This window comes from Gallus gallus, chromosome 10 (assembly GCF_016699485.2).
Source record: "Gallus gallus isolate bGalGal1 chromosome 10, bGalGal1.mat.broiler.GRCg7b, whole genome shotgun sequence".
Classification (NCBI taxonomy): Eukaryota; Metazoa; Chordata; class Aves; order Galliformes; family Phasianidae; genus Gallus; species Gallus gallus.
Genome location: NC_052541.1, coordinates 12,754,523 through 12,778,873, shown reverse-complemented (window position 1 = coordinate 12,778,873; position 24,351 = coordinate 12,754,523). Strand labels below are relative to the sequence as shown.

General features: G+C 45.5%; 1 protein-coding gene across 2 annotated transcripts; it reads left to right on the top strand.

The window, feature by feature from the left end:
• Positions 1–306: 306 nt before the first annotated feature.
• Positions 307–23,934, top strand: MINAR1 (membrane integral NOTCH2 associated receptor 1). 2 transcript variants are annotated; one of them, XM_015292000.4, is made up of 5 exons: positions 307–460; positions 6,145–8,487; positions 9,927–10,181; positions 13,508–21,843; positions 22,355–23,934. In XM_015292000.4, the coding sequence occupies exons 2-4, from the start codon at positions 6,190–6,192 to the stop codon at positions 13,703–13,705; spliced, it is 2,751 nt and encodes a 916-aa protein (XP_015147486.2). In that variant the 5' UTR covers positions 307–460; positions 6,145–6,189; the 3' UTR covers positions 13,706–21,843; positions 22,355–23,934.
• The last annotated feature ends 417 nt before the right edge of the window (positions 23,935–24,351 follow it).

Below are 24,351 nucleotides of genomic sequence, written 5' to 3'. Positions count from 1 at the left end.
TGCCCCACCACACCTGAACCCCTTCGTACCAAGACACCCAGCGCGTGGATTTGGGGTGCGGGAAGGAAATAATGGGGCTAAAAGCTGGACGCTGGGAGGCTGCGAAATCCACCGTATGATTATAAAGCCCCAAAGATGCAGCATCCCTGGTGCCGCAGCGCTGGCTCCCGCCAAGCCGGGCCGAACCCCCTCCTGCAGCTGCGGGCTCGGGAGGCGGCGCGGGGAGGCTCGGCTTGTGCAGCCCCCTCCCTCCTCCTGTCCCTCCTCCTCCTCCTCCTTCTCCCGTGCCAACCTGCTACCGCCTTTGTCAGCGCAGCCCGGCGCTATGGCATCCTGCTGGGGCTTCGGGCTCTTCCTCCTCCTCCTCTTCCTCCTCCTCCCGGCTGGGAAGCGGCTGCTGCAGAGGAAGGGGCAGCCCTGACGGCCACACTCCCCTGGAAAGAGGCAGGCGGAGCCCCAGGTGAGCATCGGGGGGGACATGTGGGATGGGGTGCAGGGGACAAGTGGTCCCCATCTGCCGGGAGGATGCAGGGATTGGAGGGGGGGAGGTGACCTCAGCACCGGTACCCCCCGAGGTTGGAGATATGGGGTGTGGGATGGAAGCCCCCAGTGCTTTGCTGACACCTGGGGGTGTCACCTCTTTGTTGGGCTTCCCCAACAAGGGGAGACTCAAAAATCTTGAAACTCCATGACTTCGGCATAGAGCGTAGTCCCACACAGATTGTTTTATCTCTGGAGGTGACCAACACTGTGAGCCCCAGTCTGGACCCCCAGTTCCCTGTTGGAGATTCTGCACCCCCTGGATTGAGGGAGCCCATCTGAGTGGAGTCAGGTCTAGTGTGTTTGTAGGTTTGCCATGCAGAAATGCAGGCAGAGCACAGATGGAACGAATCGCTCATGTCTGACTTGATCTGTATTTGTCTGGCAGTGTTTGCAGTGGTGTTTGTTTCACTGTGCAGAAATTTTTTGGAAAAATTTAATTTGGGTGTGCTCTGTTATAATGCATTGGCAGGACAGTGTTTGTGTGTGCTTGTTGGCCAGTAGTTGGCAAAGAATAACTAGGAGCATATGATGCAGTAATAATTCAAGTAATTTATTGCATGGTTTTAGACTGATTGTTTGCACTTTGCCAGACCATACAGAAACCTTAACCTGTGTTACATAACCGAACAATACAAATAATGAGCCTGATGTTATTGTGTGAGGAAAAACCTATGGCAAACACTGTTTGACACTGCTGTGGGGACACGCTGCCTTTACCCACAAGTTCCCCATCAACTGATGCCCCGGATGGCTTTGGAGGCTGCTGGATTTTATCGGGGAGCTGAAGAGCAGAGTCTCTTTACAGCACGGTTTCTGCTGGGAGCTGGGTTAGCACAGTGTGCTTTCACAGGGCTTGTTCAAACACAGTGCCAGAAAACAGCAACTTCTCCCATTGTCAGCCCACCCCAGGTGAACCTGGATGGGGTCGGCGGTGGCGATGCCCATGAGGATGCTAAGTGTGCATTGTTCCCGTGCAGAAAAGTGCCAGTGAATGAGCCCCTCTGGGCTGCCTGGCTGCAGCCATTCCTCCCCTCTGGCTTCAGATGAGTGAATTAAAACCCCGGCAGGGCAGCACAGCGCAGAGCCAGCACAGCTCCCTCTGCCCTGAGGGTATGGTCTCTCCAACACTGTGTGAGCCAGAGCTGCTGGAGAGGGCTTTTCCATTCCCATTGCACGGGCAGGGCTCTGAAGTGCACTTTTGAGTTTTCTTTTTAATGAGCAGAAGGCAGGGGGAGGAATAAGGCGTGTGGGAAGGGACTTCGCTTCCACCGGTTGGAAAGAAAACAGAGCTCGGGGTGCTCGTCCATCAGCATTTCTTAATGTGTGGGCAGCGAGATGTATTTGTGAGTGTGAGAGAAAACAAAAACGGAGCCCGGTCTCCATGCATTCCATGTTTCATGCAGTGCACCCTGCCTGCCTTGTTTTATTGTATCTGGCGCGGGGAAGACAGGCTGCAAGATTTATGAGCTGAAGCTAATAGTAAAACAGCATATTACAGCCTCTGTGTTAATGTTCTCCCGCACTGAAGTAGCGCTCTCTCTTCCTTGGGGAATTGATGTGAGGATTGCATCTATCTGTGGTTGAGGTGATAGTGCTATAGGGTGGCCCGGTAGTCAACAACAGCGGTAGAAAAAAAGAGAACCAAAGGAAGAGGGAAACGATGACTCTGGTAACCACGTCCATATGTGAGCACTGGGAAATGGGGAGAGCAAATGTCAGAGGCACTGAAAGCAGGGAAGGAAATGAGGGAGGGCATCACGGAGGGGGATAATGCGAGCTGACTGCCAGCAGCTCCTATCTGGGCTTGTGCAAGGCACCTTTCCACTGCCGGAGATGGGACTTGCAGTCCCATGTTGGGATTGTCGTGCCCCAGAGCAGTGGGGCAGGGTTTGGGCTGAAGCTGTCCTGCCCCAGCACTGGGTTGAGCCACCAGAAAAGAGAACAGCACGTTCTCCTTGTGATGGAGGCTGCCACACTCTTGGTCTGTGCCCCCAGAGACTGCAAGCAGCTTTGTGGTAAGATGAGAGCTCCGCTCGCTGCTCTTGGTGCAGGGCAAGAAGGCATTGATTTGTGGTGAGCCTGGAGCTCATCTGCACACAGTCAGAGCCAGAGCCCATCGACTGCCCATGCAATATGATGCTGCACAGTCCACGCTGCGATATAATTGTTCTATTAGGGCTGCAGATGTCGGGGCTGAGGAAGCTAAGTCCAAGTAACTCTCCTGGAGTTAATAGAAGAAAATCATTAAGGATGAAGTGTTAAGTGGCTCGTTTGATCAGAGGTTGTATTGCTGAGGATAAATAAGCTGGATCCTGTCCCTGTACCCAGGTAGCTCCATGTCTCTGGAGGATAAAGTTGGTCTGTGGGGGCTGTGTGTGAAGATAGGGCAGGAGGACTCAGGTGGAATTGAGGCCATGTGAGCACCCCCCTGTGCTGATGTGCTTGCTGTGGGTGCTTTCATTCTCTTTGCTGCCTTTGACTGGTTCACGACTCTGTGCCCTCTCTGGAAGTTCTTCCTGTTCTTATTTTGGAGCTTTGCATTTACGTGCCATGTCCACGTCTATTCTGGTCCTGCTTTGAGATGTGATGAATGAACGTGGCCCCAGTGCTGGGGATGTGGCAGCTCCTGTGGTGACTTGCCAGGAGGCTGCTGCCTCTGTCACAAGCATAACGAGACAGGAGACCGTAACGTGCCACTAAAAGTCTGGGCACCAGATTTGCCTGGTAACAGGATTTGGAGGCTGTCATATATTGTCCTTCTGGGGTATTACATCTTACTTTATTTTCACAGCATTAGTCTGCTGTGTGTTCCACTGGCAGAGTTTCTGATGCTCTGACACAGAAGTGCTCCCATTTCCATGCCCAGTCTGAAGCCCAATGAACCTTTTACACCTAAGCATGTTCACACTGGAGTGGTGTTTGTGAACAGCCAAGGAGTGAAGAGGGAATGATTCCAGCTCCCAGCTTGCTTGCTTCTCCTCAAGGCCTGCGTCTAATTTTGCAACCTGCCTTTTCCATTCCCTACTCCCAGAGCTCAGCCTCAGTTGTGCAAAATGGCCAAATTCCCACCTCGACAGGGTCAGTTCTCTCAGTGACCCCTGTTTCAAAGCCTCTGTCACTTCCTTGTTCCCATGCTGCCCTATTAGCTGACTGCCAAGGCTCCTTGCTGGTGCTGGTCCACCTAAGCAGTGTGAAACATGGGATTATGTAGAGCTTCCTCTGAACCCTACTGAAGATGTCAACACTCAGCACTTTAAAAAGCAGGTTGCACGTAACTTGTAGGGCAAGAGGTAATGGCTTTAAGTTGCACCAGGGGAGGTTCAGGTTGGGTGTTAAGAGAAGTTTCTTCTCAGAAAGATGCAGTGTGATGCAGTGGCACAGCTGCACAGGGAGGTGGTGGGGTCACCGTCCCTGGAGGTGTTCAAGAGCTGTGGGGATGTGGTCAGTGGTCATGGTGGAGGTGGATTGATGGTATCCTACTGATATTTTCCAACCTTAATAAGTCTATGATTCTATATACTGGATTCTTGAAGTTTAGTTACCTGGCAGGAAGTTAAAACCCCAGATGGGAGGGGTACTGTAAGAATGGCCTTGTGCAGAATAGAAAATTTTGAGAAACTCTACCTGGGTTCTCTTCATTGGGATGAGAGAGCAAAGACGGTGCACTGGGAAACACGGGGGGAAAAATGGGTTAATGATTTTAAGAAGTATTTTATTGCAAAATGACTAGTTGTGTGTTTTAGCAGGAGGATGTGTGGGGAGAAAGCAGGGCTCTGGCAGACTGATGCAGGCAGAGCAAAGTGTCCATCAGGCTGTGAAAACGCATGTCCAGGTGCAGATTTGGTGAGAAGCTGTGAAGCTCCAAAAGGGAGGAGATGTTTGCTTTTGCTTGTATTCAGCTCTGAGGAGGTGAAACAGCAGATTGCCACTGTTTCCACGAATGGCAGATTTATAGCATGCTGAAAATTGAGTTGCTGCACTGGTCCCCTGGTTGCTGGCCCCACATGTCAAGTTAATTCTGGGAGCACTTAGTGGCTTTGGTGGCAGATTAGAGCAGCTTGGACCTGGCTAGGATGCCTCATTTCCTAATGGTGACATGTCAGAGAGATGCAAAGGCAGGGTGATAAAGAGGCTGTGCAAAGGCATACTCAGTTGTGCGATAAAGAAAAGGGTACAACCATCCTCCTGCGTCTTTCAGCATTACTTTCTGCAGCTGAGCACTGAGCAATAGAACATTTTTGCTCTCCTGTCAGTTAGCAGAAGAGCTGTGCTGCTGTGCATAATACGGGAGCTTTAAAAGCAAACATGCTTGCAGCAGAGGTGCCCGAAAATCCCTGCAGCCATTGGTTTCTGAGCATGGTGTTTACTATCACAGGGACACATTCATGCTGTTGCTACTCAACTCCTGATCGTAGGCAGCAGGAAGATGATTCTGAAGTAAAAAAGGCAAATCTGCATGGAGATTTCCTTACAGGCAATTGCTTTTCTTTTCTTTTTTTTTTTTTTTTCCCCTGTGGAAGGTGCTGCTGTGTTGTTGGCTATGAAAGCTGCTGTATGCTGGCTTCTGACACTGATAGTGATCAGCAGTGTAACATCAGGTCAAGATGAAAGGCCACAGGAGAGGGAGGAGTTCAGTGTTCCTGCTCAGTGCTCAGGAATTCCGATGTTTTTGGATGGGGGATGGCTTTTTAAAGGAATAGTAAGGAATCTTGCAAGCCTAACTTGTACTTTGCCATTCAGATAGATATTCTGCACTTAATGTGGATGGAGAGACTCACTCTCAGGGACATCTGAGGGTGGGAACGGATGGGGGGAGATACCACAGCCTTTGGGGAAGGAGAAATATTTGTGTCCTTCCTATGAATAAGAATAACAGGTGACCAAGTGTAAGAGTTGGCAGTTTGCAGCATACTGTGATCTGCCTACTCATGTGAATTGCTAGCATCCTCTCCAGATCTCTAACAGCCAGAGGTTGGTTCCTACCCTGAAAGCACGGTTTTACAACCTTCCCAATACATTCCTCACATTAGCTGTGCTTGCTTGAGTTATTCCTGTCCGTTGCTCCCCACCTCTGCCCTGTCTCTTCAGGCTGGTGAATGGAGCTTCATTGCCCAGCTTTCTCTGGGAGCACATCACTGAAGAGGATGTGCTCTGTCCTTGATATTTCTCAGCCTTCAGACACCCCCTGATTGGCAGGCAGCCCTCTAGCATCTGCTGGATTGGTTTTAAGATTGTGAGGTTTTTTTTTCTTAACTCTTCCTGTTCTTGTGAAAGCCCAAGAGCAAGCAGGTTGTCACAGTACACCTGCCATGAGTTCAGCCCCTGCAAAGCTTCTACTGTTTATTCACTTGCTCATTTTGGCAGATACTGACACAAATGAGCCTCCTTGGATGAAATCCTGCTTCCATTTAAGCTCTGTTGACTTAATTGATGCTAGGATTACGGCCTCGGAGGTTGGAAACTTGAGGCTGGGTTATACAACCGAGCCCTTGATTTCATGACTAGGGAGTCAGGTCCCATCTGTGGCTGAATTACAAGATCCTGGACATTATCTATGGGTGACTTATAATCTTTTCTGTTTGCTGTTGTGTGTTGCTGTAGAAGTGGAACACAGTTTCCAGCTAAACGACAAAATACGCTTAAGCTATGGAGTCCAACCAGGAAACCTCACTCTTCCTGGTGAAGATCTTGGAGGAGCTGGACACAAAGCAGAATACTGTTTCTTACCAGGATCTCTGCAAGTCACTCTGTGCAAGGTTTGATCTGTCCCAGCTGGCCAAGCTCCGTAGTGTGTTGTTTTACACTGCTTGCCTGGATCCTAATTTCCCAGCGACTTTATTCAAAGACAAAATGCGATGCACTGTAAACAATCAGCAATCAAAGAAAATCATGGTGGCAGCAGATATAGTAACGATATTCAATCTCATACAAATGAACGGGGGAGTGGCCAAGGAGAAACTTCCAGTTGCAAGGCAGAAAGTGAAGAAGAAGGAGTCCTTTGAGTCATGTAGGTCTGACACAGAGATCTGCAACATGGCAGAGTGTGTGCCCAACTGTGAGCTGAGTGAGCAGGACTTCAGCCAGGGCTTTGCAGTCAGAAGGTCTTCAAAATGCAGGAAGATGGACTGCAAAGACTGCCAGCAGTTTGTTCCCTCATCAGAGCCCAACTTCTTGCTTGGAGTTAACAAGGAGATGAAGGGCCGGGCTGCCTCTCTGGACAGGCTGCAGGCTCTGGCGTCCTACTCCATCGCCACGTCTCCGCCGTGTGAGATGCAGAGTACGTACTTCCCCATGAACATTGAAAATGAATCTATTTCAGACCAGGACTCTTTGCCTATAAGCACAGGCCTGAAAGAAACTTTCATTTCAAATGACGAGCCGTTTGTGATGCAGTCGTGTGTCCAGAAAAGAAATATATTCAAAGAAGATTTTCATAATCTGATTACAATATCTCCCAACTTAATACCATCCAACAAAAAGCCGGAAGATGGACACAGAGAGCCTCAGAACAGAAAAGAAAGCTCTAAGCAGACTTTTTTCAACCACAGCTTTGAAATGCCATACAGCAGCCAGTACTTGAATCCAGTTTATTCTCCTATACCAGATAAAAGACGAGTGAAGCACGAAAGCTTAGATGATCTTCAAGCTTCAACGTATTTTGGCCCAACGACTATTCTTGGGCCCCAGGATACCAAAAAGTGGACTGGAAAGCCAACCAAACAAACTGCCTGGCCAGCTAAAAGCTGGAGTTTAAATACCGAGGAGGTACCTGACTTTGAACGATCATTTTTTAATAGAAATCAGTCAGAAGAGAAGCCACGGTACCAGAGCTCAAACAACCCATCTCCAAACTTCCCTTCAGCTGACAGACATCAGTCCTACCTAAATCCAAAGGATCAGCAACCCATAATGCAGACAAACTATGCTGTGAAACAAAATGGACACAAACCCAAGGAAATTCCTTCCATTCTAGATGTGGAAAAGCACGAGCCAGTCAAAAAGTTTAAGGACAAAAGCATTAATTGTACTTCTGTTCAAATCTTAAGCATTGACAGAACCATGAGTGTTGGAACACAGACGGAGCAGCAAGTCCTGGACCATAAGAAATGCAAGGATTTGTGTGCGCCTGGCCAAGCCAAGTATGCCGAGCGGCACTCTCTTAAGCACTCAGATGATGACTCTGAAATTGTGAGTGATGATATCAGTGACATTTTCCGGTTTTTGGATGACATGAGTATCAGTGGGTCCACAGGCGTGATGCAGTCTTCGTGCTACAATAGCACTGGTTCCTTGTCTCAGGTGCATAAATCAGACTGTGACAGCTCACCTGAGCACAATTTGACTAAAATCTCCAACGGGAGTGCCTGCAACAAATTAGATAAAGTGGTCCGGGCAGATATCAGTAACGTGGATGATGAACTGAAAACGAGCGTCTGCAAATTAGTTTTGAGGATTGGCGAAATAGAGAAGAAACTTGAATCGCTCTCAGGCGTCCGAGAAGAAATCTCCCAAGTCCTGGGGAAATTAAGCAAGTTGGATCAAAAAATTCAGCAGCCAGAGAAGGTCAGCGTGCAAATAGATCTCAACTCATTGACAAGCGATGCTGCGTCAGATGAAAGTAACTCCCCACACATATTTCAGTGCCACAACACTCCTCATGGAGGCAAGCTAGAGAACAATCCCGAATGGTGCTGTTCAGACGCCAGTGGAAGTAACAGTGAGAGTCTTCGAGTAAAAGCCTTAAAAAAAAGTTTATTTACTAGGAGGTCATCAAGATCATTAACAGAGGAAAATAGTGCAACTGAATCCAAAATAGCAAGTATTTCAAACTCTCCTCGAGACTGGAGAGCCATTACTTATACCAACAAAGTTGGCATCACGGAAGAGGAGATGAAAGACAGAGATGGAGGAGAAAACAAGGACTGGCACAGGAAATCTAAAGAGGTAATTTCAGCCTTAACTCCCATAATAAGCACTTAAAAAATAATCTAGTTATGAATGTTTTCCACAGTCATCACGAGCCTCGGGGTATGACAATGCTTTGCCCTGGCATGTTATTCCTGTCTTTATTGTTATCGTAATTGAGTGATTTTTGTACCTGCATACTTTGTGCTGAGCAGCTGCAATATGGTCAAGTTGTTCCTAAAATCACTTCGCTCTTTTGAAAAGAGAGAGGAGTAATTTGGGTGAAGTCTTCAAAAGAAGATGATGTTCTTCATCATCATCATGTAAGGAGGCCAGGTAATTAACTTGGTGAAAAGAGCGTGAGGAAAATTGTTACAGTCTGAAATTCTCCAGAGGTTGGTTTAAAAGGATGGTTTGAAATTGCATTGTGATGGCTATTATCAGAGAAGCATATTTAAAAGGCAACAAAATATATTCATGGTTTCAAATCAGTCAGGAAAAGAATCCTTGTATGCGCACCATGAGACGCAAACGGTAGTTACGTATCTGACTGTCACAGTCGTTTACAAGTGTCTTAAACCCCCCACTGTCTTGTTTTGGTCAGCCAGAAGATCTCTGACCATCTGTCCCAACCACTACCCACCGCTGTCTTCGCAGATCACATACCTTTTGTGGCTGTCCTTGCGCAGGGCTATGGTTGCTGCTCAGCTGTTTCAGTTTCAAGGAAGTGGAGCCTGGTAGGGGGTGCTGGGGGTCCTACAGCTCTGTTGCCTACCAAGAACATAAGATGGCCTTGCTGTGACTCCTTAAGATGGGGATCGAGGGCAAAGAATGATTGAGGAAGGAGAGGGTGATGTTTGATGGGGGCAAGTCCAAAGGGATGAACAAGAAGCCACAAACCATGGGTTATTAGCAGGTTGCAGAAGGGGAGAAGAGTTACCCTTAGTAAGCCAAACTCATGACGTTTCTGTACATTCATCTGCCCAGGACGGAATGCTGACTTTAAAAGTCCCTTCCTCACTTCTGTGGTAGAGTATGGATCATGTTGGATTGATTCAACGGGTGGTATGGTGTTAAGGGGGGGAGTACTCCAAGACATCTTCCTGACAAGATTTGATCTGGAAACACAAATCTGGAAGCTTGCATGGGGCTCTTAATTTTACCAGGTCAACTAGGTAAAAACAAAAACTATAGTTTTGTAACCTGCAAACAGTACAAAACCTGAATTTCCACTTTGCATCTTCTTTGTGTTCATGCTGTGGAGAGCCGAGTGTGTAAAATACCTCTTTGATCTGGTTGTGGGAAGAGGGTGGGCAAACAGATTAAGGCCAACCAAAGCCTTTGTTCTAGATGGTGTTTTTCTTACTGTGACCTAAGCAATGTCTTATGGTGAGTCTGAAAGGGATATCTCTGTCCTCTGTGTTTAACTCCCTCATAGTCCTGTTTCTTTTCTCAAATTCTTTTGAACCCTATTGCAGGCAGACAGGCAATACGAAATCCCACAGCCACATAGACTCCCCAAACAGCCAAAAGATGCTTTCTTGATTGAACAAGTCTTTAGTCCTCATCCTTACCCTGCATCACTCAAGTCACACATGAAAAGCAACCCACTCTACACAGACATGAGGTTGACAGAACTGGCTGAAGTGAAACGCGCCCAGCCGTCGTGGACCATAGAAGAATACACGAGGAATTCAGGGGATAAAGGCAAGATCGCAGCGTTGGATCTACAAGTGAGTCCCATTTGTTTGATGTGAATGGCTTGTTTGTGAACGGATATTACCAGAATATGCATTTAAGAAGGGATTTGGATAGCTCAGGAAGGAGCTATTTAGTGTTGAGCCACTAGTCTGGCTGATCCCTATCCATCCTGGCTAAGGACAAAGAAAAATGTGGATCTTTGATTGCTGAATGATGATGCTTGCTGGGTTGGTGCTCCCTCTTAGTCTGCAATGGAGAAATGTCTGCTGAGCCATCACAATATTGGTAGCTCTAACGAAGAAGACAAGGATAACAGGGTGCAGAGATGAGCTGCTCCCTGCACATAGCAAGGCAGTGGGCAGAATCTGCCACTGTTGCTTTTTCTTTTATCCTCATTCTGTCTGAATTGTTCACAGAGAATTTGTGTTAATGCTTTTTCCATTTCGGAAACACGAAACACAATATTTGTAGGAGACATTCAATACTGTAACTCCTTTCGAAACACGTCGCTGTTATGGCATTGAAGTGGCTGTTGGATAAACAGTCACATGAAGAGCAGACTGGTTAATGATGTGTCTTGTTCACATTTTAGTTCAGTTTGCAAGGGTGTGTGCCTTTGTGGTAATTCTCCCAGTAGTTCCTGCTTGCTGATTTTTGGTTCATGATGCAGAGCGCCAATTGGGTTTGTTCATTTTAAACTATATCATAGTTTATATATAATATATTAATATTAATATAATATATTTAAAATATTTTCTGCTGATCTGCTCCTACCAGGCTGTACAACTTGTTAAGGCAGGCACAGCTATATAGCCTAAAAAGAGTAACAAAAACCAGCAGAGTTGGTTAGTGCAAGACAAACCCACATTTTGGGTTTTAATTTTCCCAAATCGATGTATATTTGAAACTGCATTAAGAAAGGTCAGGCTGGATGGGGCTCTGAGCACCTGATCAGCTGCAGGTGTCTCTGTTCATTGCAGCGGAGTTGGACCTGATGACCTTTAAAAGTCCCTTCCAACTCACACAATTCTATGATTCTATATAGCAGCACGTAGAGCCAGCAGGGGACTGGTGCTGACCTCAGGCATTTTGGGCTGCTTGCAGGCGTGTGTGTGTCCCAGAGCCGAGCAAGCTGCCTCGGTTAGCTGCTGGGCTGGCAGCGTTTGGAGCACACTGACCGACAGCCCAGGGCTGATCAGCAGTCCATGCGATCACCCCCACAGTGCTATAGTGCAATTTGCATGAATGCTCGTGCAGGAATTTGGGCACAGCATATTTACCTCCAGGCTCAGCTCACGCAAACACCCTTATCCTCACCAAGCTCTGCTCCTTGCAGCGGCTGAAATGCACTCAGAAACCGAGCAGCACAGGGACCTCAGCTGCCTGCTGCCCTGTGGGATTTAAAAGCATCAAGGGGCTTACCAGATTTCTTCGCTTGTCATTGCAGCCTGTGTGCTATAGTAGGGATAGGCAGAAAGCAGTTCCTCTGCAGCAAAGCAACCCTTATCTGCTGAGCAGAGGCAACTGGGGAGGTGATATTTGGAAGCACAACTCCCCTGGGAGAAGTGTTCTCCATCTGGTCCTTGTAGGACTGCTTTCTTCCATGTAAGCAGCTCCGCATGACTGTGAGCAAACCAAAGAAAGCAGCTTAGTGCCATCATTTATCTTTAGGATAAAGGTGATAAAACTTTATGGGCTTGATTCTCTCCCCCCAAAAGGACTGTAGGAATTGCATCTACTCCACAAACCTCATGTCTAGACTTCATAATAGAGCTTACTGACAAACTTAAGGAGCAGACACAGACTGATGAGTGGGTTTTTCCCAGTGATTAAGTTTATTAGAACTGAAAGTAAATACATTATGCTTTAATGAACATTCCTACATCTGGCAATGAAATGGGAAAGGAAGCTGATTAACAGTAACGGGCCTTTTTAATAATGCATCTTCCTTCTGAAGTAGTTAAAAGGTCAAAATCAATGCAGAGAGGTCTGAAAGTATAATTTCCTTCAAGCATAGCATGGCTGTCCTTGCTTTTGTCTATACTGTTGTTTGCTCATTTAAAATTTCTCCTGATGTTCCTTCAAAGCAGAAATTGCAAAATTGCATTTGGGCCAAAGGCATGGGGTCTGGGTGAGACCCCCATGCTTTGTTCTCTATATAACGAGGCACTGTCAGGATGAATGATGCAGCGTGGAGGCTCAGCTGATGGTCTCTGCTTCAGCTATCATTGAGATCTCCATTAAACAATCGTGAAATTGTTGCTTAATTGTTTATTTCTGAGGTGGCTGTGCAATCCTGCCTTGGAATGCTTCTTTGCATAAAGCAAATCGTGCTTTCAGGCAGTGGGAGGTTTCAGCCAGTAGCTCATGGCCACAAATCTCAATGAGCCAATTAAAGTCTTACCCAAATCCCTCTCAAGTCTGCGGGAGTTTCTTTGTGCTGGGTCCAGTGAGCTTTGCATTGGGCCCATTATGGCACAGAAATGTGTGTATTAGAGTATTCTCACTGGGAGATTCCTATGGGGAATCTTCTTCATTTTTTAAAGAAATGGCCTTTTGGATACTCAGACACAGGAGATGGGTTTAAGGAAAAGTTGTCATATTTCAAAATGCTAAAAAGGATAGGAAAAAAAAAATTTGCTTTCTTTCCTTCTAAATGCAACACAGTGCCTGTTGGTTGGGTTTTCCATTTTTTTCCCCCAGTTTTTCCTTGGAGAAAGGATGAAAGGAAAAAAAACAAAAACGCAAGCAAGGTGGAAATGTAAAGCTCAAAGAGCTCAAAAATTATAATGAAGAAAAAAAAGAAAGAAGGAAAAAACCATAAGAAATAAAACACTCAAAACATCCAATGTCTTGAGTGGGCCTGTGCGAAGCCAGAGGTTGGACTCGATGATGCTTATGGGTCCCATAGAACTTGGGATATCTCATGGCTCTGAGATTCAAAGTTAGGGTTAGCTTAGTAAAATGTCGCTTGTAAGGAGTGTGTGTGAGGAATCCTTCCTACCAGCTGGGCTTTAATCATTTAGAAAGCAGTTACAGCCCGGTTGCTGACATCTCTGCTGCCAAGGAGATTAAAGCGATCTTGTTTAAATGCCACCCAAGACGACGACGTTTCCAGCAAATCAGAAGTGTTGGGGATTTAGCAGCAGAATTATACCATTGAAGGAGTTCATTTGTTGCCACTTCCGCCAGTCTTATGGAAGTGGGGCTGGGAGAAATGGAGTTGGAGGGACATGCGGAGCAGCCACAGCTCACTTTATCCTGACAGCAGCTGGGGGGCCTTCAGGCACAATTTCTTTGCTTGCTTTATTGATGACAGATCCCAGGCAGTTAACAACTGTTTCCTTTTGATTTTTAGACCCAAGAATCTTTAAACCCGAACAACTTGGAATACTGGATGGAAGACATTTATACTCCTGGCTACGATTCCTTGTTGAAGCGCAAAGAAGCCGAGTTCAGAAGAGCAAAGGTGTGCAAGATAGCTGCCCTGATAGCGGCGGCCGCTTGTACGGTGATCCTGGTCATTGTAGTTCCCATTTGCACAATGAAATCCTGAACCCGCGGACGGAGCCGTGACTGCAGCTGTGCGCATCTCAGATGGCTCATTCCGTGTTTCAGACACCCGGTGGCAAAACTGTAAAGGAATTTGCTAAGGAGGAATGCTCTGAGGATGTCCTGGTGGTGGAGAATGCCGTAAACGCAGACGGGACGCAAAGCGATGAGAGAAGATGTTTTTTTGAGAAGTATGATTTTACATAACGGTCCGTGTGTGTGGCAGAGCTGATGGAAACTCGGTTCGATTTTTATGCATTTTTAAAAGTGCAATATTTTTTTTTTCCTAAAGAGACAATATGATGTTTTCCAGAATCAGAGACTGATGAGAATCCAGCTAAAGGGCAAGGTTGTCTGAGCTATGTTGCATTCAGTGGAGGTGTGAGTACCTGCAGGTAGCACTGTATAGAAGGGAATGTTCTATATGCATTACATCAGGGAGCTACAAAGGTCTTAAAGCTCTCTACAATGTAGAAAACTATGAATGTATTGTATTTATTTTATAGTATTTATGTATTTCATGATCATCTGACTGAAAGCAGACTGTGTAGCCATGAACAGAGTTCATTCCTATGTTCAGATTAAAAAGGGCTCTTTACATCTGGTCTTGCCCTAAGACCCGCTATCATCACTGAGTACTTAGATAAGTGCAATGTGCTGCAGACCAAAAAGATTATGTTCTAAAGCAATCAAAAGAGGTTTCAGTTGCTTCTGTTGAATAACATTTGCATAGAGCTGGCAAACATGCCTTGCCGAAAGGGTATTCTTTACCTCCGCAGACAGTGGAATTGTCTCAATTTCACTCCAGCCAGCAAGCAAAGCTGGCAAATCCAAGCAACAGTCTGCTAAAGTTCTTGCAAATGTAATCTGAACAGTTATAATTTTGTCACAAAGTCTTTGTGCCTTTTTTTAGACTGTAGATTAAATAGAACGGTTTAATTTTGCTATTTTAAGCCCATAACATAAATCATGGCATAATGGGTACTAATGGAGCTGCTTTTCCCGCAAGCCTTCTATACAGTTCAGATTGCTCTTCAAATTGCAGGGCTGGTGGTTACTGAGCACTTATATTAAGGGCACAGTTTTTCAGCACTGGTGGAAACTTGCTGTTAATGCAATGCGTTCAGCGCAGGGAGCCCTTCTGCTTCCCTAGTGCTAATGTACTTAAGAATGATGGTTGACTCTACTGGGCAGCAAGAAGTCTGTAGCCCCATGAGAAATATCCATTTAATGCTTTATCCCAAATGCACATAGCAGGTTAAAAGGAATTCTCAAGCTATGATAGAAACTCCCTGCCATGGTGTAAGTAAATACCCGGACAGTATTTCTCTTCTGTCACAAATGGGGGAAAAAAATATCTAAAAAAAAAAAAAGTATTTTCAAGAATTAATGTGATCTTGCTGGTCCTCTAAGGGGAACGAGATCATTTTAGTGAATGCTCCTTGTGGAAGGTAATTTGGCTCCTTCATGCCATGTAGTAGCTGTGAGAGCAGCCCCTGCCCATCCCTCTCTGGGTTGATGGGATGCACAGCCTACACCAAAACCCCCACCTCCTGGTGCAATCCTGACCCAAATCCTATGTTTTTTTTTTTTTCCCATTCCTATACTAAGATATCTCTTTCCTTCCAGGTGCTGCAGGATGGAGTCACAGTAGGCAGGGAATAATTCACACCGTCTATTCTGGGCTCCCCTTAGGCCTTCTATCACCGTGTGATTCAGAGCACCTATGTTTAGGAGCTCAGCTTCCATATGTAGTAAATATAGGCAGGTAGAGTAACCCCCAGGGATGTTTCAGAACTGCCAGCAAGATGTCTAATTTTAGACATGTGAATACTCTCCGCAGGGCCATTGCTCTGCATTTTACCTTATGCACAATTTATGTTGATTGTTAGATGTAGAAATCTCACTGGTTCCAGGTAGCAACAGGAAGCCCTAATGCCATTTGTTGGCATCAAGAAATTTTTGCATTAGGAACATCAAATATCCTGAGGATTTGGGAGGAGATGGAGTCATGAACCTAAGAGCTCAGCATCCCAAGTACCCCTAATTTACGGAGGCGCTTTTGCCCATCCTCCCACTGTGCACAGGCAACTCATCCCACTGAGGCAGCAGTTTCCCTGCATGCCAGCAGGCATCGTTTGGCACAAATCCCTCATTTGAGCTCCATTTGGCTCCTGCAGTGTCTGGGAGCATCTCAGCAGTGCTGGGAGCCCATGGGCAGTGGGGAAGGCAGCGCCCGGCTCCACCTCCATGCTCCACAAATACCTCCGGGAGCCGCCACCTTGCCTTCCCTTATAGGAAATGGGCATCCCCAGGCATCCCCTATGGAAAATGGGCATTCCAAGTCTTCTCATTGAGTTCCACATCTTTGCTTAAAATAGGTAAAGGTGGTGCAGTGGTGGCTGCTGCTGCCGGAGGAGAGCAGCCCAGGAAGGAGGGACCTTTCAGCCCTGCACAGAATGTATCAAACAAGGGGAGGTCCTACAATAGCAACCCGTGAGAGTATTGCGGTTGACCTTGTGAACCAGTTATCAACTCGTATATGCTGTGTACTACATGATAGACTTTTGTATTTAAAAAAGAAAAATAAATTAAAGCTATAGGTACATTGTAATCCTTGGTGTGATTGAAAAAAAAAAAAAAAAGTGTCCTAGATTGTATTATTTAATTAAAACTATGATGAGCATATTGAACTGTTTTTCGTATTTATGCCTTATAAACTTGATATATTACACATGATAAAATGCAACTGCAAGAATTATAAAAATAAATAAATAAATAGTATTCTGGGGGCGAATCCTGTTAACTTTTCCTAAAACAGGAGAGCTGCAGAAATCAGCTCCATCAATCATATCTGTAGAAGAGCAAGAACAGAATCTGTCCCCAAATGACTTTTTAGGATTTTTTTTTTTTTTAATGGGGCTTTGGTTAATGTACTATGTAATAATTTTGTTTTATAAAGTAACTGTACAATGTTGCCTTTTGGTTCATTTAAATATAATACCAAATAAACTTGAAAATTACAGCGTCCCAAGTTTTAATGAAGCAGTTACAGTAATTTATTACCCCATTGCTTCTCCTCTTTCTCTTTTCCAGGGACATCAAGATAGCCATGGGATGCGAGCATCGCAGTGTTAGATAACTAAACACCCTATCTGGTTCTTGGCGGAATTGCTAATGGATTTCTCACTTGTGAAATAATAAGATGGCAGGAGATAATGAAAAATGAGTTTGTTGGGTTTCTTTTAAAATCTCCTTTGCATTACACTGTCTGAGCTTTCGGGAGATTAGCTCTTGACACTAATCATAATATTTCATTTTGTAGGTTATTTCATGACTGAGTTATGCCATATCAACTGTTCTAACAAGGTCATGGCTAATATTTTGGAATCTATTTCCTTTATGTGTTTATGCAACCGTTGTTCCTTTTGTGTCAGTACAACAGGTAGCTATGTGCAGTCACCTATCAGCAGGAGATTTGTTTGCTTAGGATCCCCATATGAATTTAATTTGTTGCTTTTCACTTGCTAATTGCAAAACGACGTTTAAAATTCCAGGTGTTGCAACTACAAGTAATCCAGCATCAGAGACTGCAAAGAGGAGCTGCAGAAAAGACGACCTATGTAAATGGTGAACAATGACAGGAAACACAGTAGGATGAGATCCTGATTTCCTCATCTCTGCTGCATAAACCCCTTTTATGTATTGCTTTAGCAGTCCTGTTGAGGATGGGGCTGTTGAGTTCTCTGTGTGGGGTTCTCCTTGGCCATGGGTTGGGCTGTAAACCAGCACAAGTTCCCTTGAGAGGGACTATCCTTATTTTGGGGGATTGTAGCATGGACTCACATCAGTTTCAGACTTCTCTCTTGTACCTATCAAGTCCAGAAGATTACAGGTGAAAGCACCCTCTGAATTTTTATTTTATAGTGCAAATCCAGGAATAGGAACTGTCATAAAGATGCTAAATGTAGCCACTCTCATGCCAAAAAAGGTCTCTGTCTCTAGTTCCTTAGCCAAGAAACTGAATGTATGGGATATATAGACCTTATTGGTGTCATCGTTGTGCTGGAAGGCCAGGAGGCTGCCAAGTTTCTGCAGCCATTGCTGGAAAGAGTCTCTGAGTCTCGAGGTAGAAGGAAGCTCTCAGTGCAATGCTGTATCTTCCACAAGGACACAGCCCCATGCAATCTCTGCCTCTGTGAGTGTATTGCTCACACCAATCAATTGTCCTGGTTGAATAAATTCTTTATTTCAAAGAGAGCTACGGTGAATGGTTCTGCCTGAGTCACAAATGAAATATTGGATCTCTGGGCCATATTGACTCACAGGGCTCCTGTGACTCCATCACACTGAATCCACAGACCGAAGAAGAGAAAGCAGCCCACAGCCCAGAATGTCTGCCACGTGGTCCTATTTAAAAGAAAGGTCAGTTGTGTTGGAGTGCACTTTGGGAAAAGGCAGGTGTCTGTGGGAGTAATTGTAAAGATGAGATACTTCCTTTAATCTGATATTTTCTTTGTTATGTTTTCAGGAAAGAGCATTATGCCTTAAAAAATGCTGTTCTGCCAATAATCCCTACAGGAAACTTTGCTTCTGATGACTGCAGAGACCACAGACTGCTCAGTCTCTCACTGTTACACAAACCCTCACCTTGCTTAGAAACTGGAGCAACTCCTCAAAAAAAAAAAAAGAAAAAAAAAAAAGGAAGAAGCAAGCTATCAGCAGCCAAGCTCCTCCTTTTTAAGTAAGTTCCTTTTGATTTTTATTTCCTTCTGTATGGTCAAACTGTCTGTGAGAGTCACAGAGGCCTTCCAAAAGCAACAGTGCACTCATCCTTCCCAAGGCTGATAGGTGGAGATATTCAAGGAAGCCTCTTGAATAGTCCTGGATGTGTCCAGCTGAAGAAAGCAGGTGAAGAGGCTTGTGTGGTTCCCTGCTGGACCAGAGTGGTTGTCCATGAAACTTAATGCATTATAGGGATGAGGAAATGACGGGGAGTATGTATGGAGATACAGTTGCTGCTTAGAATGGAGGCTTTTGGAAATGAAATGTTCTGTGGCAGCTTCTTCCCAATTATCCATCCCTAGTCCTGCTTTCCCTGCCCTCCCGAGTCTGTGGATTTTGGGAGCTCTCCTTGTCCCGTTGATGTGATGGGGCTGGCAGCCAAAAGAAGGTACAGAATTGGAATTGGAGTCTCCTCTCACTGACTCCCAAAACATCGTGGGAGCCTGGAAATCATGGAGCTATGAAGATGACCCCTATTAACTTTAACACTGGGCTTTATGGAGGTTGCACTTCTACACCACTCTCTACAAACAGAAGACTGAAAACTGATTTAGCTTATTGAGGACAAAAATAAATGGGTGAAACCTATTAGGTAAGAGTGTGTAGTTCTGATTTCTGGTGCTTAAAAAAGAAATGCCCAACTCTGCTATTCACGGGATGAATATTCTCTGCTCTGTTCTCCAGTACAAGCTGTGCTATCCAAACACTGTTCCCATCACACCCTGGGGCTCCAACCCATGCCTCCCTTGGCCATGGAAGGTGTACCAAAAAGGTGTACTCTGTGCCAGTAGAAAGGGAATAGAGGGAATTACCTGTCCTGAAAAAGCCCTCCCTGGGAGAAGGACAGGAGAAATGTGCATTATTCTGCCCAGCCCTGGAACCGATGGGCAGTCTGCTCCCTGCTGAAAAGCTTTGCTGTGAGTTCTGCTTTAGTGACAGACAAATCTCTGTCCGCACTGCTGGGCTGATGTGTTACCTGCAGTAGAACAAATCTTCGTTGTTCTGAGTGTTTTTCCCCATGCAAAGGTGAGGGGAAAGGGGAGGGCCAAGGGGGCTGAGTCATTTGTATTCCTGCCTTGTCTTGCTAATGAAATATTGCTGCTGAACTTTACCCTGCCTTTCCTGTTACCTTTTTTTTTTTTTCTTTTTGCAATGGTTACCTTTTAAGAGGCTCATAAAATTGCGTTACAAAAATTTATGACTGTGCAGTGAATGTGTGCAAGTGTATTAATTCTCTTCAAGGCCAGTGTCTCGTAGCTGTAAAATTAATGTTATGGTGTGATTTCTAGTACGGCTAATTGCTATTCAGTAAAGCAGCACTCTGTGTTTTCTCACCTTATGGCACTTAATTCCTTCAAACAGCCTTTCCACGGGGAGTTTCCCAGGTAACTGTCAACAAAGGATATCTGCACAGTACCTCTATATTGGATATTAGGAGAAATTTCTCGGAGTGGTGGTGCAGTGGCTCAGGCTGCCCATGGAGGTGGTGGAGTCACCATCCCTGGAGGTGCTCAAGAAATGTGTAGATGTGGCACTGAGGAACATGGTTAGTAGGCATGAGTTAATGGTTGGACTAGAAGACCTCAGTGCTCTGTTCCAACCTTGATGATTCTATGATTCTAAATAAGTATTTTTCTACGTTAATGCGATTGAAGCATTGACAATGTTATGAGCTTGTTCAGCTGGGTTTGAGCTCCTTTGGATGGGGTTGGTTGAAAGGTTTAAAAGCAGACATCTCTGAATGCAGCGGGTTAAAAACGTGCCTCTTAACCATGGCTAAACTGTGCACTGTTTGAAAGCAACTGAAAAACAATAGGTCAATAAAAGCTCCGATCACTTGAAATTACCTACATCTATCCTTACGTTTTCTTACTAATTAGAAAAAATCCTTTCTTGCTAGAAGGGTGGACTGGTATCTGTATCCTTACTAATTGAGAAAGATGTGCTAATCTCTTATTCCAGCTTGAAAACAGAATAAAAGGCAACAACTAATGATGAGGAGTTGCTTGTGTACTGGATGAGCAGAGCAGGTTGAGGAACAATCTAAGAGTGATGGGATAAGAATTCACAAGGGATCCATCACCACTTGCTGTCATCTTCAAGGCTTTGTTTGACAGACACCATTAAAACTGTGCTCATCGTTGTGGTACAATGGGCATGTGGGTTATGGAATGACCAGTATCTTTGTTGTCTGTCACAAACACAACCCTGACCACTTGGGACTCAAAGAGAAAGTGTGAAGTGTTGAGGTACCAAAATCTATTGGAGCTCAAGGGAAGGGTGGTGAAATCCAAATTATCATATAGACTATTTTGAGTAGGAAGGAACACATAAAGACTATTGATTCCAGCTCCTGGGTGGGATAGAGGGACTGTTGAGGGGAAAGGCAATCATGTGCAAGCTCTCAAGGCAGCACTGTATGCCTTACATGTTTTGGGATGCAATGTTTGATCTCCATGGGCTTTCGCTTTGTGCCAGTTATTCCCTGTGTGACTCCTCGGGCTCTTTCTTGGAATGGAGAATTTCCCTCACCTTCTGTTTCTGAAGTGCTGAGGAAAATGGGGGCCAGATATGGGCTGAGATATCTTACAGGCATTAATGCTTATAATGGCATTATTGTTATCATAGTTACAGCCAAATCTGTAGCTCTGGCAGCAAGCAGCGATGCAGCACCTGGGAGGTGCTTGGCTCTGCTTGTCAAAGTGTTCCAGTACCATGAAAGTGATGAATGACACCAGGAAAGCATTTGGGGAAGGAGAGTAGAGGAAGCACAATGCTCTGCTGGGTGGTGGTGTGGGGAGGGCAGGATTAGCGCTGCAGGAGCCAAGCAGGCAGCAAGCATCTGCTCAGGGCCACCCAGATCAGAGCACAATGGGAACAAGAAATCCTTGGACTGCTTATCAAGGAGCTGGGAAACTCCAGGATACTGTACTCATGGGGGATTTTTACTACCCAGACATCTGCCGGGTAACAAATGCAGCTAATCATGGAGATAATGTACAGCCCTAATTCACTATAAATTCTCTCCCATATGTTTAGAATTGTATTTACAGTAGGGAGGGAGCGATGGTTATTCATGAATCAAGGTGAACTGGGGAGCCGGTGCAGAGGTTGGCCGTATATTGTGGGAAACACTGTGTGACAAGCTGGAGCAGAATCCCTCTGAAAGCGGGGATGTATTTCTGATATTCTAAGAAACAAACATTTCTGTAATTACTGATTGCTGTGACACGTGCTGATTGAACTCTTCATTTCTCAGGAACCTCTGCTGACCTTGAGGCACAAGCTCACAGGTGGACGAAATCTACCTCCTACAGCTCCGTTCTGCTGATTAGGAGGGTGAAAATGATTAAGAAGGTAAGAAAGGAATGGTATCATAGGAGAGGATGTTGTTCTGTTGACACGGCCTTTCTTCATCTGCAGGCAATATTTTCACTTTGGCCCCGAAAGTGCAGTGTGAGCTCAAACATTGGTGATATTGGGGTGGGATGGAAGATGGTGAGTTCAGTGCTTCTTGCTCCCATTGGGTGATTCCCATTGTGCTTGCCCCTGGGGGCTGTTTCGGTAAGGAGGCTGTATGTGGAGCACAATGGCATTACTGCTTATTCCTCGTTTGCAATTGTGAATATGCCACTCTGTGGACACTGGACGCTGTAATACCCCTGGCCATGTGTGTCCCCCACTGGTTGAACCTTCAAGCCATTTGCTGGCAACAAGAATTTTCCTGTCGTGGGTGAGAGGGAAACCCCTCAAACAACTGCCTGAAATAGAGTAAAAAGCAATGAGAGGGGGCTGCAAAGCCCTGAAAACAGGAGCATCTTTTAAAAGAGAGCTTGAAATACCTTTTCCCCTGTTATTTTCCTTGCAGGAGCCCATGTTTGTGCCGCTGGTGAGAGATGGATGGGTCAGATTACTCCACCCCACCCACTGCATCAGCATATGTCCTTGCCATTGCTGTCCCCCATTTCTGCCTGCCCTGTCTGCTTCCTGCTGGAAACCCGTCTGCAGAGCAGAAGGGCTGAGATAACAACCAGCTGTGAGCGAGGCTGTCTGTGCTCAGCTCTTGGTGGTCCGGTGCGTCAGGAGAGGACTGGCTTGCTGGGAGGATGGGGAAAGCATCGTGAGTGAGGGGGGGGAACCACCTGGCCACGTTGGCTCTTGCTTTGGACCGAGGAAGGATTGGTGAATTGCAGTTTTTTAACATGTGCTGAGCTGTACATAAATGCCTAGGGCAGGAGCTTTTTTTTTCCCTCTAAAACATTAATTGATTAACTTTCCCCTGTTCTTCCACCAATGTTTTTCTAAGAGCATTTTTAGTGTTATTGATTTTTTTTTTTTTTTCCCCTGTATATTTTCAAAGAAGTAGAGAGAAAATGAGAGCAATTACTCTATTTTCTGGAAGAAATAGGCAAAACAGGAAAATCAATGCCTTCTAAACTTTCCTGGACAAGGGTGAAATTCTCGTGCTATTGAAATCCAAGCTCCCAGCCCTTCTGCAGAGTCAGAATGCCACTCCAAACCCCCTGCAGTGAACCTGCACTCTGTGCTGTGGGGACCAGCATTCAGTAGGGAGAGACAGTCCTCAGATCCAGCTGCCTTTAAGGCATCACACACCCCTGGGCTCCAATAGGACCAGACCACGTAGATTTGATGTTGGAGACCTCTCTGGTCAAGTTCTCCCCTCAGACACACGCACAGAGCTCACGGTGTGGAAACTTCTCCTAGGTAACTAGTGAGGATGAGAATCAACTCCTTTAAGTTGCAACGGGGGAGCTTTGGGTTAAATATTAGGAAAAGTTTAATCTCAGAAGGAGTGGTGCTGCATTGGCACAGCTGCACAGGGAGGTGGTGGAGTCACCATCCCTGGAGGTGCACAAGAACTGCGGGGATGTGGCACTGAGGGAGGTGGGCAGTGGGCACGGTGGGGGTGTGCTGATGGTTGGACTGGGTGGTGGTCTTTTCCACCAGTTTGTTTGTTTGTAATCAAACGTATTCCTTACAAGCTCTGTCAGGGCCTTATTGATTTCCTTACAGCTCCAGTACTGATACTGTGAGCTCTCACAGCGCCCGCGGTCACCCATACTCTTCTTCTTCCCTTCGCCACAGACCTGCTGGATAGAGACAACGTTTGTTGAAACATTTTACATTGAAGTTAATACTGATGGTGGGAGGACGTCACAGCAGCGCAAGTCAAAATGTGCAGGGAGTGGGGAATCTTGATGGATTTGAAAGGAGCACTTTAGCCTGTGCATGGGAACACGTCCGATGCCATTATGTGTTAATGGATATGATTTATTTCAGGGAAAAGAGGAGAAGAGAACCCAGACAAATGTAGAACCGATGATGTATAGGTAACAGCACTCTTTGGAATATAAATACAGACAAACAGCATATTTGTTGCCGATGGTGCAATGTTCTTTCAGATAATAAAGCCATTTTGTAACTATTTGTCTGTGTCATGAGCTTGCACACTTTGTGTCTCAGTTTTTCATTTCTAATGAGGCTTTCAATCCTGAATATTTTTTCTTAGATCAACAAAAATGGTTTGATGTCCTTTTTGCAAAAGCTTTCTGTTTGAAGTATTAGAATGTCCTGTTCCCACATTGCTTCCTTCTCTTCCCCAAATCTCCCCTAGCTCTCCTTTATCAGCCAGACAGAGAGGAAAATACCTGCAAATAGAGATGTATGTTGCCATGTTTTCTGTTGTTGGTACAGAAAATGCTCCTCGTGTTTCTGGGCTCTGCTTTTACACTGTATTTGGCAAGAGTGTTTCACGCTGCTTTTCTGGAATCTCAGCATGAACTTGAACTTGGGGAAAGCATTGTTTTGCACGTGTTTTTTGACTGTTTAGATGACTTAGCATGG